The following is a 16,012-nucleotide window of genomic DNA, read 5'->3' as shown; positions in this document are numbered from 1 at the left end:
AATGATTCATAACAGTAGCAAAATTACAGTTATGAAGTAGCAAAGAAAATAATTTGGGGAGATGGAGGTTTGAGACAGGGTCTCTCTACATAGTTCTGGCTGTCCTGAAACTCCATTTGTAGACAAGATTGGCCTTGAACTCAGAGATCTGCCTGTCCCTACCGCCTCCTGAGTACTGGAATTAAACTACACCTGGCTTTAACAAAAATAATTTTATGGTCAGGGGTCATCACAGCATTGAAACTGTATTAAAGGGTTGCAGCATTGGGAGGGTTGAGAACCACTGCTTCTAGGAGAAGGAAAGGAAGGCTTCCCAGTCCTTGGCCTGAGTTGGAACCCTGCTCCAGGGAATGATGCTGAATTTCTGCCCCATTACAGCAGGTAAGCCCCAGCCAGTTCAGTCTCTTCTATCATGCCTTAAACCATATAATGTCTCTTTATTGCTTTTGGTTTTTTAAAGAAAAGATATATTGGACTATATGTATTAATTTTGTGATAGGCAAAGATTTTCCAGTTACATAGAGCATGAAATATTAGAAGGGCAGTGTTTAGGGGTGGTTTTACTTTGTTTTACATCTTATTTGTGTGTGTGTGTGTGTGTATGCACGTGTGTGTATGTGTATGTGTGTGTATTAGAAGACAACTTGCAAGAGCTGGTTTTCTCTACCCAGCATTTGGGTCCAGGGGATTGAACTCAGGTCAGAAAACTTGCCAGCAGGAGCCAGCTGAGTCATTTTGTTGGTCCTAGGTTTGTTTGTTTGAAATTCATGTGTGTGTGTGTGTGTGTGTGTGTGTGTGTGTGTACCACAAGTTGGGAGATACCTGCAGTCACCAGTAAATGGCATAGAATCCTCTGAAGCCAGTTACAGATGGTTGTCAGAATCAAACTCAGGTCCTTTAGAAGAACAGCAACCACTGACCCTGTAACATGAGGGGCCGGCTTGTTGGGGTTTCTGTCCCACCCGGTACCCCAGAGCCGGCATACCCCAAGGAAAATCACACACAGGACTCCATAAGATTATAAACTGATTGGCCCATTAGGTCAGGCAACTTATTAGCTCTTATAACTTATCTTACCCCATTATTCTAATCTATGTTAGCCTTACATGGCTCTGTACCTTTCTCAGCTGGGCAAGTTACATGCTGCCTCTTCGGTGATCTGCGCAGGAGTGGCTAAGGGAGTTTCCTCCTCCCTAGCCTTATCCTATTCTCATTGCCCCGCCTCTACTTCCTGTCTGGTTGACCCACCTATACTTCCTGCCTGGCCAATCAGCGTTTTATTAAAATACATGATTGACAGAATACAGACAATTCTCCCGCACCATGACCCATCCTCCCAAACCCCAGATTTGTTTTATAAATACTACACCATAGTAAAAGGAAAAATATTAGAAAGTTATTCGCAGTCATCCTAAGGGCTAGGCAGCTGGTTCACTTGGTAAGTGGAAGTATAAAGTCTTAGTTATCCCCAGCACCCACATTAAATAATAATAATAATAATAGTAACAATAAACCAGCAGGGCATATAGTACACACCTTTGATCTCAGCACTCTGGAGGCAGAGGCAGATGGATCTCCTTTGGTCTAATAGCAAGTTCTAGGACATCCAGGATTATATAGAGAGACCTTGTCTCAAAATAAATAAACGAAATGAAAAATTAAAAAAAAAACCAAACAGGCACAGCTACCTGTATATCTGTGTAATGCCAGTGCTGGAAAGGTAAGGGCAAGTGGACCCCTGGGGCTTGCTGGCTGATAAGTGTAGCCTAATGGTGTAGCTCTAGGTTTGAGAGACCTTGTCTCGGAAAGTAAGGTGGAGAGAATGACTGAGAAAACTCCAGAGGCCTCCAAACATATGTACCTTCACACCCACGCACACATACTCACGCACAAAGATGACGTTCATAGCCAGACAAGTTGGAAGAGTCATTTGATTCTAAGCTACTCCAGAGACTGCCAGATACATAGAAAGCTTAAGGCCTTCCTGAGCCCAAGAGAGTTCAAAGCCTGCAAGCAACTTCATGAGATCTAAGCTCAAAGTAAAAAACAGAAAAGGGCTGGGCAGTGGTGGCGCACACCTTTAATCCCAGCACTCTGGGAGGCAGAGGCAGACAGATCTCTGAGTTCGAGGCCAGCCTGGTCTACAGAGTGAGTTTCAGGACAACCAGGACTGTTTCACAGAAAATCTTGTTTTGAAAAACAAACAAACAAACAAAAAACAGAAAAGGGGGGCTGGAGAAATGGCTCAGCAGTTAAGAGCACTGACTGCTCTTTCAGAGGACCCGGGTTCAAGTCCCAGCACCCACATGGCAGCTCACAACTATCTGAAAATCCAGTTCCAGGGGACCTGACACTTTCACACCAATGCACAAAAAATAAAAGATAAATAAATCATAAATTAAAAAAAAACAGAAAAGGAAGCAGGGCATAGTGGCTGATGTCTACAATCTGAACAGGTGGAGGCTGAGACAGGAGGGTGGATCAACCTAGACTACTACATGGAGACCTGCCTCAAAAAAAAAAAAAGAAAGAAAAAAGAAAAAGAAAAAATGATAAAAACACTTAAATCCATAAATTCAACAGTCTATAAACATCACATCTAGTGAGGTGGCACAGGGGTACTTGCTGCAAGCCTGATAACATGAGTTCCATGCCTGTGCATCCTGATGTAGAACTCTCAGCTACAGCTACCTCTCCAGCGCCATGTCCACCTGCATGCTGCCACGTCCCCCCATGATAATGGACTACACCCCTGAACTGGAAGCCAGGGCTGTTAGATAGAGAAGCCTTGTCTCAAAACACTAAAGTATTACTTTTTCCTTCAAGACAGGGTTTCTTTGTGTAGCCCTGGCTGTCCTGGACCTTGCTCTGTTGACCAGTCTGACCTTGAACTCACAGAGGCCTCTGCCTCTCAAGTGCTAGGATTAAAAGCCTGGGTGGCCACCGCCCAGCTACATTTTAATTTTAAAAACGACCAATAAGTTAAGACCCATCAGAAAGCTGAGTTAAACTCCTGGTACCTGTAATCCCAGCACTTAGGAGGCAGGGATAGGAAAATCCGAAGTGCAAGGTCTTCCTCTGCTATAATGATTCTCAATTGTCCTAACACTGTGATCCTTTAATACAGTTCCTCATATTGTGGTGACCCCCCCCCCCCAACCATAAGATTGTTTTCGTTGCTACTTCATAGCTATAACTTTTCTACTGTTATGACTAGTCATATAAAAATATCTGATATGTGGGACATCTGATATTCAAACCCTGTAAAAGGAACTTCAGGAGATGGTGACCCACAGGTTGAGAACCACTGCTCTTCTAACAGGAAAAAAAGTGAAAGCGAATTGAGGATGATGGACTTGAAGGGATGGCTCAATGGTCATGAGCACTTGCTTATTCTTTCCAGATCTGAGTTCTGTTACCAGTACCCAAGACTGGTGGTTTATAGCCTCCTGCAACCCTAGTTTCGGGGATCCTGTGCCCTCTTCTGGCCTCTGCAGGCAACCACACACATATGGCATACACATACAAGAACATAAATAAAATAAATCACAGACAAATCATTTTTAAGAGAGTAGTATATCTGTTTTTCTGAAATGCCTTCCCGCTTTATTTCTCAAAGCGAATCTTCCAGTACTTAAGACTCTAACTTGTCTTCTTGCCCGTCTCCTCGAGTAACAACATTCTTAGAAGTCAGAAATATTAGACCCTGCGGATCCCAACATTGGAGCCCGGAGCTCACTGGCGGAGCAGTAATGAATCCCATTAGTTCCGGAGCTCGAGAGCGAAGCCGGAAGGAGTGAAAGAGAGAAGCCTAGCGTGGGTCCACCAGCAGAGTCTGCCAGTGCAAGCGCCCAGGCTGAAACCACGCCCCTTTCATAAGCACCTTCCCGATTCGCTCCTCCTCTTCTGGCCCCGCCTCTGACCTCTGAACGGCCTATGACCACGCCCATTGGGCGTGGGCTCACTGCCCGAAGTCCGAAATCCCGCCAACAATGACTCCGCCCCTCCCGCCGCTGTGCAACCTGGCCCTTTTAGTTCAAGATTCTGTTTACGTCAGTCCGCCTTACGTAGATTTACGTCATCAGTACAAGGCGGAGAGGCGGGAGTTCCGGTCCCGGTGTTAACAGCTTCCGAGAAAAGCCGGAAGAGATCGGACCCTGAATTGCCAGCCCCTCCCCCGACCCCTACGGAAAGACGGGTGCAGAGACTGTCCTGGCGAAGTCAAAACATTTATCCTGGCTTTGTCAGGTGAGACGCACCTTCCCCATCCAGGAACAGGACCGATTCAAACCCCCTTGAATTTCCCATGACTCTCCGCGTCCGCAGGCCCCGCCCCTAGGGCCTCCGCCCCGCCCCGAAGCTTGAGGGGTGTGGATGGTTTGTGACCCCCCCTCACCTGACCCTAGCCATCACCGGACAGGAGAGCTGGGCTTGGGCACTGCCACCGTGAACCGGAAGCCCTCCGTCCGGGGTGGGGGGGCTCGTGGGCTCTGCTGCCACGGGGACAGAACCTTCGTCTCAGGAAAAGCCGGGTCGGGGGCGACCCCAGCGCGCGGTCGGGGGCGTCCACAGGCTGAGGGGACAGCTGAGGCCTTGCAGCAGGCGGACGCGGGGTCCTGTCAGGCCCCTGCCCACGGCAGTTTGTGTCCTCGGTTTCTGTCTGCCTTTGCCACAGTTTCCTTTTGTGTAAATCACGGTTCCTGACATTAACGTTATCTTCAGGGGTCAGTCGTGGGAGTGAGACATGTTTTGCTATCATTTGTTGATCAAACACTCTTAAATTATTTTGCTTCGATGCTTTCACGTCATCTTCAAAACAACCTTATGAGGTAGGTACCATTTTAAACCCCGCTTTAGTGCTGGCAGAGCTGAGGCATCGGGAGTTGTTGGCAGCTCCATAACTAGGAGAGGGACTAGACCGCGCGAACTTTGTTTCCCTGACTCCAGAGCCAGTCTCTCGCATACGGCTGTGGAAACTCTTCGAATGTCGGTCTGTCCACAGATATTCTTGAAGCGGCTACTGTGGCGTGGCACAGAGAGCTTTGTACAGAGGATTCTTCCAGAAGTCAATAAAGAGATGGACAGGTTCTAAGTGTAACGACGTTTATGTTTGCTGTGAGAATAGTCTGATAATGATGATCACCAGATGGATTTGCCCAGGGACAGCTGTGAAAGGGAACTCTCCAAGGAATACGCAGAGATCCTCCATGCTTTTCTAAGAAACTGCAGAGGGAGAACCTTCACAGCACAAGACTGGATGAAATAAGGGTTGGGAAATCTTTCCAAATAATTTTTACTCAGGCAATTTTTTAAAGAAGCTTTAAAAAGCTTCTTCATGTAGTCTAGGGCTGACCTTGAATTTACAATGTAGTGGAGGCTTGTCTTGAACCCTTGATCCCGCTGCTTTCATTTCCCAAGTTCTGGATAACTGGAGTGTATGCTGGGGCAGTGGTTTTACAGTTGTGAGCTAAGCCCATGGTGACCCAAGGCAGTGTTTCTGGTGTCTGTCCCATGCAGCTCCCCAGAACTTGCCGGAACAATTCTGTAGGAGACGAACATGTCTGCCGATAGTCTCAATACATTTATCCACTTGAAGTTATCTGATTCTGTCCTTGATAGAGCAAAATGTATTTATTTTGGCTCTTGACAGCTGTGCATGCATGGGTCTGTGGCCATGAGTGAGATGTAATCAGATGGGTCTGGCAGGGCTGGCTGCACAGTGCCTGGGAAGGAGTCTTCGCGTTTTTTGAAACTCTGGCTGAGGCTGCTTAGGGGGCTTGGACACATGTTAGGAATCTTAAGAAAAAGTCCAGACTTAAAGAAGCATATGGAGCCAGGTGTGGTGGCGCAGGCCTTTAATCCCAGCATCCCAGAAGCAGGGGCAGGTGGAGCTCTTGAGTTTGAAGTTAGCCTGGTTATAGAGTGGTAGTTCCAGAACAGAGATACCCAGACTTGAAGAGAAGGGAAGAAGCAAATGTTCTTTCTCTATTCTCCTCCAAATATCAAAAAAAAGTTTAAAATAAATTAAAATTAAAAAAAAGCAACCAGCAGCTGGTGACAAGCTTATGAGGCTTTTCTTGGTGACCTGTGCTCTTATGGGAACAGAATCTGAAAGCTAGAGTTTCATAATAGAGGCCAAGGGTAAAGTCTCAGCTTGAGATTGAGGGTCTACTACAGTTAGGGAGGTTGGCTGCCTCTCCTACAAAACACCACAAACTCCTGTCTTTTTTTTTTTTTCCCTTCCCTCTAGCCTGACTCAAAACCTAAAGAAACTAGAAAGCTGGTTATCACCCCTCAGGCCCTTCTGATGCTATCCTCCTTTGTTCCTGCAGTGTGGACCCGGTCAGCAGCCAGGCCATGGAGCTCTCTGATGTCACCTTCATTGAGGGTGTGGGTAATGAGGTGATGGTGGTGGCAGGTGTAGTGGTGCTCATTCTAGCCTTGGTCCTAGCCTGGCTCTCTACCTACGTAGCAGACAGCAGTAACAACCAATTGCTGGGCACCATTGTGTCAGCGGGCGACACATCTGTCCTCCACCTGGGGCATGTGGACCAGCTGGTAAGCCAAGGCACTCCAGAACCAACCGAAATCCCCCATCCGTCAGAGGGGAATGAAGAGAAGGCTGAAGAGACCAGTGACACTGGAGGAGACTCCACTGGGGAACCTGGAGCCAGGGCAGATATGGAGCCCAGCCTTGAGCATCTCCTGGATATTCAAGGCCTACCCAAAAGACAAGCAGGCCTGGAGAGCAGCCATCCAGAAGCTCCACTGGGATTAGATGATCGCACCTGCCTCTCTCCCAGCCCCAGCCTCATCAATGTTCGGCTCAAGTTCCTCAATGACACTGAGAAGCTGGCTGTGGCCAGGCCAGAGGACACTGTGGGTACCCTAAAGAGGTGAGTAGGCTGAAAAGAACAGTTACTCATGACTTGTGCCTCAGGCACTGGTTTCCCTGAAAGAGGTGGTGCAAATCCGATATCACTAGAGTTTTAATGGCTGGCCTCTGCTAAGGGGAACTTCCCATAGACGGCCCATCAGTTTCTTGCCTTGCTTTGTTGGTCCAGGCCTATATATTCTCGTTCCTTACCCAGTCTTTCCTTTCATCCTTGTAGCAAATACTTCCCTGGACAAGAGAGCCAGATGAAGCTGATATACCAAGGTCGGCTGCTGCAGGACCCAGCGCGCACGCTGAGTTCCCTGAACATTACCGACAACTGTGTGATTCACTGCCACCGCTCACCCCCAGGGGCACCTGTTTCTGGCCCCTCAGGCTCCTTGACCCCCTCAGCCACTGAGTCATCCAGCCTTGGTGTCAATGTGGGCAGCCTCATGGTGCCTGTGTTTGTGGTGCTCTTGGGTGTGGTCTGGTACTTCCGTATCAATTATCGCCAGTTCTTCACAGCACCTGCCACTGTCTCCTTGGTGGGAGTCACGGTCTTCTTCAGTTTCCTAGTATTTGGAATGTATGGACGATAAGGACATCAGGAGACAATGAAAGGCATGGTCTTTCTCCTTCATGGTCTCCCCCCTTTCCTGGCCAGAGCTGGGCCCAAAGGACCTGGGAGGGAGGAAGGGATGGAGGGAATATGGTGGGTACCCTGTCCATAGGACTCAAGAAACAGGTGTGTGGCCTCCCTCATTGTCCACAGGGTACAGATCTCTCTGCAAGCACAACTCAGGTAGAAACAAGGAAATCATCTTCCCTCTTGGAATCCCAAAGTTCAAAGCTCAGTGAAAAGCTTGGGCTCTGGGTCTTTCTTCCTGGCTGTGGCCCTAACCCTTTTCATTTTTTGCATGTCTGCTCCCTAGCCCCCAGGGTTCCTGCCAGGGCAGCTCAGCATGGCCTTAGCATTCCTCTGCAGGGAGCTCGAAGTACTGCTTCCTCGCCTTAGATGAGTGCAGATCTTTCAAAACTAAGTTCACAGGCAGGGATGAAGTCTGTACTAACTTTCCCTACATGCATCCAACTGCCACCACCTCCTCCCTGTACCCCTTGGAGCAGGAATAGGATCTTTTGCTTTCTTTTAAAGCACTTTGCTTGCCCTTTTTCTCCCTCCCCCCACATAGACGGCATAGAGCTCAGTTAGGAAAGGGGTTGAGGTAGAAGCCAACGCGCCCCCACTATGGAGGGGCCAGGCCACAGCTGCTAGCCTAGGCCTAAGACTGCAAGAGAATACTGGCTGTCATCCAGTGTCCTGCCCAGCTCCAATGACAGCTCTGGGTATAGATTGCCCTGCCCTAGGCCCTTAGATGATGGGTCAGTATGAGTGAATAAAATTGCATTTTGTGGTTGTGGAGCCTCTTTTGTGACTGCTCTACCCTCAACAACATGGCATTGAGGGCGGGTAGGCCAGGCTACCAACGGGAGATGCAGTTTATTTACACCAGCAGCCATGGGGGCAGAGGGAATACACAGCGTTTACAAAGTTAGCTACCTGTACAGGATGGATTACATATGCAAAAATAAAAATCTCAAGACCACAGGACAGCGTGAGCCCCACCCCCCTCCCCCAATGACCCCAGCATGCGGTAATGCCAGGCGGGTGGCCCCTGGGCATGCGGGGGGGAGTGATGCATGGAAGGAAAAGCCACCGGCCATGGAAATTAGTACAGAATCCCCCACACACACTCAGACACATGATAGGATACAAGGTGGACAACACCTAGCCAGGGTGGAGAGGATGGGAATTGAAACCCACACAGCCTGCTGTTAGAGGGAGTGGAGAGTTCCTAGCCCCTGCTCAACTACATGGTAGGGGGGGCATACTCCCCAGAAGGAAGGGGTTTGTTCCCTCAGGGTCCCTGCTGGACCAAGCCCATCTCTTACCCAGCCTGGGCAGGGGGCTCTGCCCTGAGGGTGAGCCAAGGAACAATAGGGAAGTTTTTGTGGACAAACCAGTTCCCAAACTACTCCCTCCAACCAGAGGAGAGAGGGAGAGGTGGGAGAGCAGAGTGAGTTGGCTTGAGCTGCAGCTAAGTCTCCAAAGGGATAGCAGCCTGGGCTGGCTTCCCCTGACCTTCAGCAGGCTCCCAAGACTGTGCTTGGAGGCAGCTGAGAACCTTCTCTCCCCCTCTAGTTTCCCCCTCAAGGGAGAAGGCTGTAGAGGGCCAAGGACAGAGAAGCCCAGGCTCCAGGATTTATTCTAACTCCTGCCAAAATTGGTTTGACTTTTTAAAAAATAATCACAATGCTTGGGTTAAAAACCAATTTGTAACCAGGCATCAGCCACAATCAGAACCACCCCAGGGGGAGACTGGGGTTCCAGACAGGGTACTGCAACCCTAGCTCTGTTGTTCCCTTAACCCTCTAGGGTCCCTAACCAAATCAGTCCAACCAGTCCTGGGTACTAGCTACCCAACATGCGAGTAACTCCTCCTGGGAAGAGAGGGGACATGTATAGCAAGTGCCAGAAAACGTGGCTCAGAGTCAATCCCATCCCTGTCAGTCAGCTGTACTCTTCTAGCCCATACCCAAGTCCTCCAGCTCAGTTCCAAGGCATGATACCACCTACTTGGGAGGTGTGACAATACATCTCTTGAGGATGTAAGCCAGGCATGACAGTCATGACAGTCCCACAGAGGGGCAACAGTATCCCCCCAACCTCCACTGACAACCCAGGGCAGAGACTACCTTCTCATCCCACCCTATTCCTAGTAAAGGGAGAGAGGCACAAGATTAGGGTTTTTCCTCAGAGCCCCAAACCACAAGTACAGAATAAATAACTTAAAAGCGGCAAGGGAGGAGGGGAACAGGGCAGGCTTTAGAGGCGGGAGCACTGAGAGGAACCAAAGCTGGTCAAGGTGGAAGGGGTGGCAAGCAGCAGCTGGGAACTCAGGCTGCCCCAGCAGGGCAGGGCGGGGGGGGGAGGGGGCAGGATGGGAGGGAGAACACGGGCCACCCCAGGAGGGTGAGGCTGGGCCCCTTCCTGGGGCAGGGAATGAGGTAAGAAACATTTCAAATAAAGCAGCACCGTCCCTCTCACCTGGGCTGTCCTCACAGCCCTGGGGCAGGGAGGGCAGGGGGCCACTCTGATACAGGCTCCCTCTTCCTACCCTCCCGTTCCCATTCCTTGAAGCTGTAGAGGCTGGAGGCCCTTTCCTGGCACCCAACAACAAAGGACAGCTCCTGCTGCCAAGGAGGCCCATGGGGACTGACGGGAAAGGGCTGCCCCTGTGAGGCAGTTCTGGACGCCCACCTCAGCAGACAGCACTCTGCCTGCCGACCCCGGGGACTGGGGATATCTGATAGGACTCTGCACACAGACAGGACACACCAGCCCTGCCCCTCAGCTCCAAGCACCGGACCCATTCACATTGCTGAGGGCAGCCAGGGGAGGCCCCCTCTGGGCTCAGCTTCCAAACCAAAGCCACCTGGGTAGCCATAATGCCCCTCGGCAGGGCTTAGTCCAGTTCCTGGGGTGGGGATCAGGCAGTGCCCTGGCACAGTGCCCATGTCAGGCCCCCAGCCTAGCTGGACATCCAGTAACTCACAGAATAAATAGGAAAACCACCTCCCCACCAAACTTATGTCCAAGGCATAATATGTCCAGGTCTGAGTCCTGCACGCCGAGGGGTCATGCTTCGCTGCAGAGGACCCTGACACCCCCCAGGGGCACATAACTGGATCCTCTGCCTGCCTGGCCCACCAAGCTTCCCAAGCCCAAACCCCCAGCAGCTGTCCATATGCCAGGCTATGCTGCCTGGGTGGGGGTCGGGAGAGAGGGCTCTCTCAGCCAAAGGCTATCCCTTGCACCCAAGTCAGTTGATGTCATCATAGATGCTGGGCGTTGGGGGAGCCGGTGGCTTTGGCTTTTTCTTCTTGTTGGTGCCCAGGCTGGAGGCAGTCCCTACCAAGCTCAGATGGGATTTCTTTTTCTTGGTTTTCCGTGATTCAGAGCTGTTGGTACCTACAGAGGAGGAGGCACAAGAGATGAGAGTGGAATGATGGAGAGGCGGCGCCCAATGCCCAAAGCCCCCGAGATCAACTGGCATTGCGTACCTAGACCCCATCCTTGATTTTCACTAGTTTTGGAGGAGCCTGAATCAGAAGGTGAGAGATCAGAAGAGCCATCCCATTGAAGTCGGCTGATGAGGGCCTGGCTGTCAGTCATGTCAAAGCTGTCATTATCCAAGGAACTCTCGACCTCTGGAAGGACGCTGGAAAGAGGAGTCAAAGAAACATGTTAGGGAAAGAGATCACCAACCGGCTCCCACCACCCATATGGAAAGTTAACTTACGCTGAGGGCCCAAGGAAATATATCCGTACAGTTCGCCTCTGTTCATCCGTGTGCTGGGGACAGCGTAGTGACCTGGTGGGGACAGAATGATCAGACCCTGACAAGGCAGGAAAGGACTTCAGGAACTCAGGTGGAGCAGAAGCTGGAGGGACAGGGAAAGAGTCAGTGGCGAATCCCCAGATGGTGGCCTAGTAAGTAAGGTCTATTAGATGAAGGGAAGGTTAAGAATGATGGCCCATTGCTCCAATCCAGGGGTACTCCCGACCCATGCCCATGGGATCAGCCCCCCTTTTAGTTTCTGTTCTCACCTTGTGCACATCTTCTTGGTATGTTCAGAAATCACTCCACATTGCTGGAAGAGGAACATAAGCTGAAAGGAGGGGTAGGGGACCTACTCCAAACACTAGGTGCTGCGCCAATGCTAAACTGCCCAAGTAGAAACCAGTCCCAGAGCAGGTGGAGCAGGAAGCCCACTCTCAGAGAAAGGTATGGTTCCAGCTGCTATGTCACCTGTGTCTTTCAGGGTCCTTTTACTCACTGCCCAGCCCAAGCCAAACCTCTCCACTTTCCAATCACACACCGTGGTGAGCAGGCTCCGTAGCTCTTCTGGCCCCAGGGTCTCATAGCTGATCCCAGTTGAGTTGCTATACTGTGAGAAAACCAGAGGTACAGATCAGAGAAGTTTAGAAACAAAAAAGAGAAGATAGGAAAGGGGTGGGAATGGAGACTCGGTCCCTCTCATTCCTGCCTCCATTCTGTATTCTAAGAGTCCTTCCAACCTACCTGCATATGGACAAGGAGATGGGACCCACAAAGCACATGAACACCCAAGACTCAAACAGCCCCACAACCATTTCTAGTTGTCAGCATCCTGACCTCTCTTGTCCAAATTCCAGTCACCTCACAAGGGTAATGAGGAGAGGCATAAAAAGGGAGCTTCTACTCACCTTAAAAGGATCGGAGTTGCTAAGTTCCCCTGAAGAAGAAAAAAGAAGGGGAAGGGTGTTTGATGCAGAGGTACAGACAGAGAACCCTGAAAATAACCAGAGAGGAAGTGGGGGTGACAGAAGGCTCACAGGCCCTCCCTCGCACTCCTACCCTTTCTGCCTCCCTCCCACCCCCACTACCAGCCCTGTGATGATACAGCTAGCAGTGCCCCTGTTGATCTAGCCCCACTTACCATTTTTGTGTTTTAAAGACTTGGATCTTCGAGGGGAATTAGGGTTCTGGAATGGGAGATACCATAGCTTTGGGGAAAGGGCAACGATAAGGGGGAGCCGAGAACCCAGGGAAGGAAAAAAGATTTGACAAAGAAACAACCTCACACTCATACTATTCCTCCCCGTGAAGAGGCCTGTCTGCCTACATTCCCTCCCTCCCTCCCATCAGAGGGAGCTCCCCTGCCCACCAGACACCCTTATTCCCAATCCCAGAGAGCACCCCCTCCTGCCCAGTGACATCACACTCGAGTAAAAAGACCTGAGCACTCCCTGCCCAAAAGGGAGGGTTATCTGTCCTTCACCCAAACTTCCCCCATACTCGCCCCGGCTCTCACCTTGTCTGATTTTCTCTTCTTGGCTGGGGGAAACAACAGAACAAAGAACACGGTTATTTGAAGTTCTCGGTTTCAACACTTCCATGTTTTTAAAACCTACATTCTTCCCTCATCATCAAGACAGTTTATGGCAAATATACGCTCTAACTCTGCTTTCCCACTTTACCCATTTCTCCCAGGTTGCCCCAGAGCCCCAAACACCTTTCTTCTCTGAGCCATAGGACCAGTCATTGTCATTGATGTCATCGTTGTCTTCTTGGTCACTCTCAGACTTGTTCATATTGTTGCTATTGGCAATCCTGCCCAGAGGTGAGAAGAGAAAGGGTCAAGGTTACCACCAATTTGCACATTATTTTACAGAGAAGTATGTGAGGCCCAAAAACAGCCTACCCTCTGCACCTTACACCTGCCCCCATGGGACTACACCGCGGTACAGACTGCACATGATGTGTATCACTGGTGCAGGCAACAAAGAGGCTCTCACCTACGGTTGGCGATTCGGCTGCTGTTCCGACCCATTCCCAGGCACTTCTCCAGGTGGGGGGCAAAGCGGGACGCAGCAATACTGCGACTGCAATTGGGGCAAACACACTCCTTGCTCTTCCACTGGTTGAAAACCTGTCCAAAGATGTCCAATCCAGGCTGGTCCACGATCTCTGGGGGCAGGAGAGGCGTGGCGATCAGAGTGGGCAGGGTACCTTCACCTCTTGTTCTCGCCAGGGTCCCATGTCCTCTTTAAACTCATCCCTGCCTAAGCTCACAGGAGCTCCAGGCTTTGCATCTAGGGCAGTTTCTAGGAAACCCTCTGAGTTCCACACCCCCACCTCCCACCTCCACACCCTGGGCAGAACTAGACCACTCTCCTTCCACTCTGAAGCTCACCAAAATCCTTCATGCTATCAGGATCAGTATCATCCAGGAAGAAATAGCCGCACTTGACAGCCCGGTGTACCTCAAAGCAGAATCCCAAACAAGAATCCTCGACCAGGTCCGCATATATCTCCTGAGCGATGGCCTGGGCCCCAGGAGAGAACACCCATGGTCACAAGGGTGGCACCCCTCTGGACTGAAAAACTCTCACCAACCAAATATCCTGGCTCTGACCAAGCATGCTGCTTTTTTTGCCACTTTCCCCACCTTGATTTTTCCAGTTCTTTCTTCCTCCCAGATCCTTGGGTCCTTTCAGCTGGTTATTCCCTCTCAGGAACAAGGCTGACTACCCAAATTCCTCTTTGACATAGATGCCAGATACAGCGACGCAGAGACATCAAGAGAAAGAACTAGAGGCACACGTGGGGGAGCCCTCACCTCTAGTTTGCTGTTATCCAGGCCAGACAAAGACATTTCCTCCATTTTCATTTGTAAACTCTTGTGGAGACGGCGCTCTGACTGCTCATAGCACAGCGGGCGGCAACACGGCTGCACACATGGAGGTGGGGGTGTTGGTGTGAGTCCAAGACACCTCCAAAGACTGCCACCTCCCCTCCCCACCTCCGAGCCCCGGGCTTAATCCTGGCATCAGAGTCTCCCTCCCCAAGGCCCCGGATCTCTAAGTCTGATGGTTTTCAGGGCCTGAAAACCAGAGGTGGCCTAGTCCTTCCCAGGCCTAAGCTCAGGCCCTGAACTGTACTGCCAATCAGACTCTGGGTCTATAGGAGGCAGCAGCTCATCCCAGGTACCCAAAACTCAAACCCCTCTTTGATACCCATGGTGCAATGCAGCAGGGGGAGGAGAAGGAACTCTAAGGCCTCAAAGCAAACCCACAGGGTGTGGCAAAGAACTGCACAGACTCCTCAAGACAACCCCCCTTTCCCTAAGGGCTCTCGGAGTCACCTCTGCTTTCAGCCAGGATGTCCACTTGGGGGGGTACTGCTACCAGAAGTAGGAATAGCCCTAAGACCCTACAACCTTCACCCCAGTGTCTTCTCATAAAATCAGCCTGCCACCCTACGAGAGGTACAGAGCCCACAGAAGCCTACAGGCGAAGGGCATTTCCAGTCATCGCGAACAGCAGAGGAGAGCCCCGTGGCAAGCACGCGAGGAGTGGGCACTCCCCTTACCTGTTCTTTTAGATCGCACCCTCCCTCCCTCAGGACCAGCCCGGAAGTCTTTCCAACAGCCCCAAAGTCCAGAAATCCCCACCGTAGGATTCAGAAACAGCGCCCACAGTTCGGGGCCCCACTGAACGGTGGGTACGAGTTTAAGACGCTGCCGGCCTCGAGTGGGGTGGGGACTGACAAATGAGCCAGGGGCACTGGGAAGGGTAGCAGGCCGTGCCGCGGCTCTTCTCCCGTCCTTGCGGCACTGCTGCTGCATCATACCGACTGGGGGGGAGGAGAGCCGAGCCGCCCAAGGCCGGCGGCGGGCCGGGACAGACCGACCCCCAGAGAGTAGGCAGAGTGGGACGCGTCCCGACCCCTCTCAGTCGCCGCAAGCCCAGAGCCCGGACCGGCCGGGGAAAGGAGTCCGGGAGGGTATCTCTATTGTCCCGGGGGCTGGGGCCTGGCTCCCTAACAAAGGCCCCGCGCCCCCTCCCCGGCCGGCCCTGCCCCGCCCAAGGAGGACCCAGCCAGGGGGAGACCGGGGGGCCCCGGCCCGGCCGGGAAGCCGGGGAAAGCCGGGCGTTTCCGCGTCGGCCCGGGGGGAGGGGAAGGGGCGCTGACCCAGACCTGGGGGGAGGGGGCCCAAGCCCCGCCTCGGGCCCCGCCCCCCGCCCCCCGCAGGCCCCTCCCCCGTCCCCGTTCCGTACTCACCCCGCCCGGGGGGCCGCGCCGGGGCCCGGCGGCCTCTCAGGGCCGCGTCCTCCGGCGGCGGCGGCGGCGGCGGCTGCTCCGGAGCCCCATGTCCGTCGGTCCGTCCTCGCCTCTCCCCGGGGCCCGGGGCCGGGGCCGGGGGGTCGGGCTGCCCCCCCGCCTCGCCGCCTCACCGGGCGGCCATGGCCCCTTCCCCTCCCTTCTCGTCCCGTCGCCGCCTCCTCCTCCTCACCTCACCCCGCCCGCGCGCAGTCCGCGCGCCGTCCGCGCGCCCCTCCCCCCGCCCCCCACTCCAGCCCGCCTCTCCCGGGCGGGGGGTGCGGCGCGAGCCCGGAGCGCGCGCGCGTGCCGCGACCGGAGGATGGATGGAGCGAGCGAGGACGCGAGCGTGCGCGCGCGCGCCCCTCTCCCCCCTCCCTCGGCGCGGGCGCGAGGCCAGGCGCGAGCGCGCTGCAACCTCCTCCTC

General features: G+C 52.5%; 2 protein-coding genes across 9 annotated transcripts; one reads left to right on the top strand and one right to left on the bottom strand.

Annotated features, from left to right (window-relative positions):
* The first annotated feature begins 4,088 nt into the window (after positions 1-4,088).
* Tmub2 (transmembrane and ubiquitin like domain containing 2) lies at positions 4,089-8,292 on the top strand. Of its 3 annotated transcripts, none has more exons than XM_048445798.2 (3): positions 4,089-4,248; positions 6,333-6,896; positions 7,113-8,292. In XM_048445798.2, exons 2-3 carry the CDS (start codon positions 6,358-6,360, stop codon positions 7,474-7,476), a joined length of 903 nt encoding a protein of 300 aa, XP_048301755.1. In that variant the 5' UTR covers positions 4,089-4,248; positions 6,333-6,357; the 3' UTR covers positions 7,477-8,292. The 3 variants fall into 3 exon arrangements, with proteins under 3 accessions (XP_048301755.1, XP_048301754.1, XP_085551977.1); XM_048445797.3 differs by lacking the exon at positions 4,089-4,248 and adding an exon at positions 4,334-4,829; XM_085695851.2 differs by lacking the exon at positions 4,089-4,248 and adding an exon at positions 4,335-4,829 and having other exon boundaries at positions 6,251-6,896.
* Positions 8,293-8,356: 64 nt separating this feature from the next.
* Positions 8,357-15,704, bottom strand: Atxn7l3 (ataxin 7 like 3). 6 transcript variants are annotated; one of them, XM_085695850.2, is made up of 13 exons: positions 15,547-15,704; positions 14,102-14,212; positions 13,676-13,808; positions 13,278-13,449; positions 12,995-13,092; positions 12,794-12,816; positions 12,419-12,485; positions 12,186-12,271; positions 11,819-11,887; positions 11,547-11,590; positions 11,239-11,310; positions 11,000-11,157; positions 8,357-10,907 (listed from the first exon to the last, which is right to left on the bottom strand). In XM_085695850.2, the coding sequence occupies exons 2-13, from the start codon at positions 14,150-14,152 to the stop codon at positions 10,759-10,761; spliced, it is 1,122 nt and encodes a 373-aa protein (XP_085551976.1). In that variant the 5' UTR covers positions 14,153-14,212; positions 15,547-15,704; the 3' UTR covers positions 8,357-10,758. The 6 variants fall into 6 exon arrangements, with proteins under 6 accessions (XP_085551976.1, XP_048301752.1, XP_048301753.1 ...); XM_048445795.3 differs by lacking the exon at positions 15,547-15,704 and adding an exon at positions 14,627-15,052; XM_048445796.3 differs by lacking the exon at positions 15,547-15,704 and adding an exon at positions 14,854-15,052.
* Between the last annotated feature and the right edge of the window lie 308 nt (positions 15,705-16,012).

This window comes from Myodes glareolus, chromosome 9, assembly GCF_982192425.1.
Source record: "Myodes glareolus chromosome 9, mMyoGla1.1, whole genome shotgun sequence".
Lineage (NCBI taxonomy): Eukaryota > Metazoa > Chordata > Mammalia > Rodentia > Cricetidae > Myodes > Myodes glareolus.
Note: the sequence above shows the minus strand (reverse complement) of the source record. Positions and strands in the feature narration are given on the sequence as shown.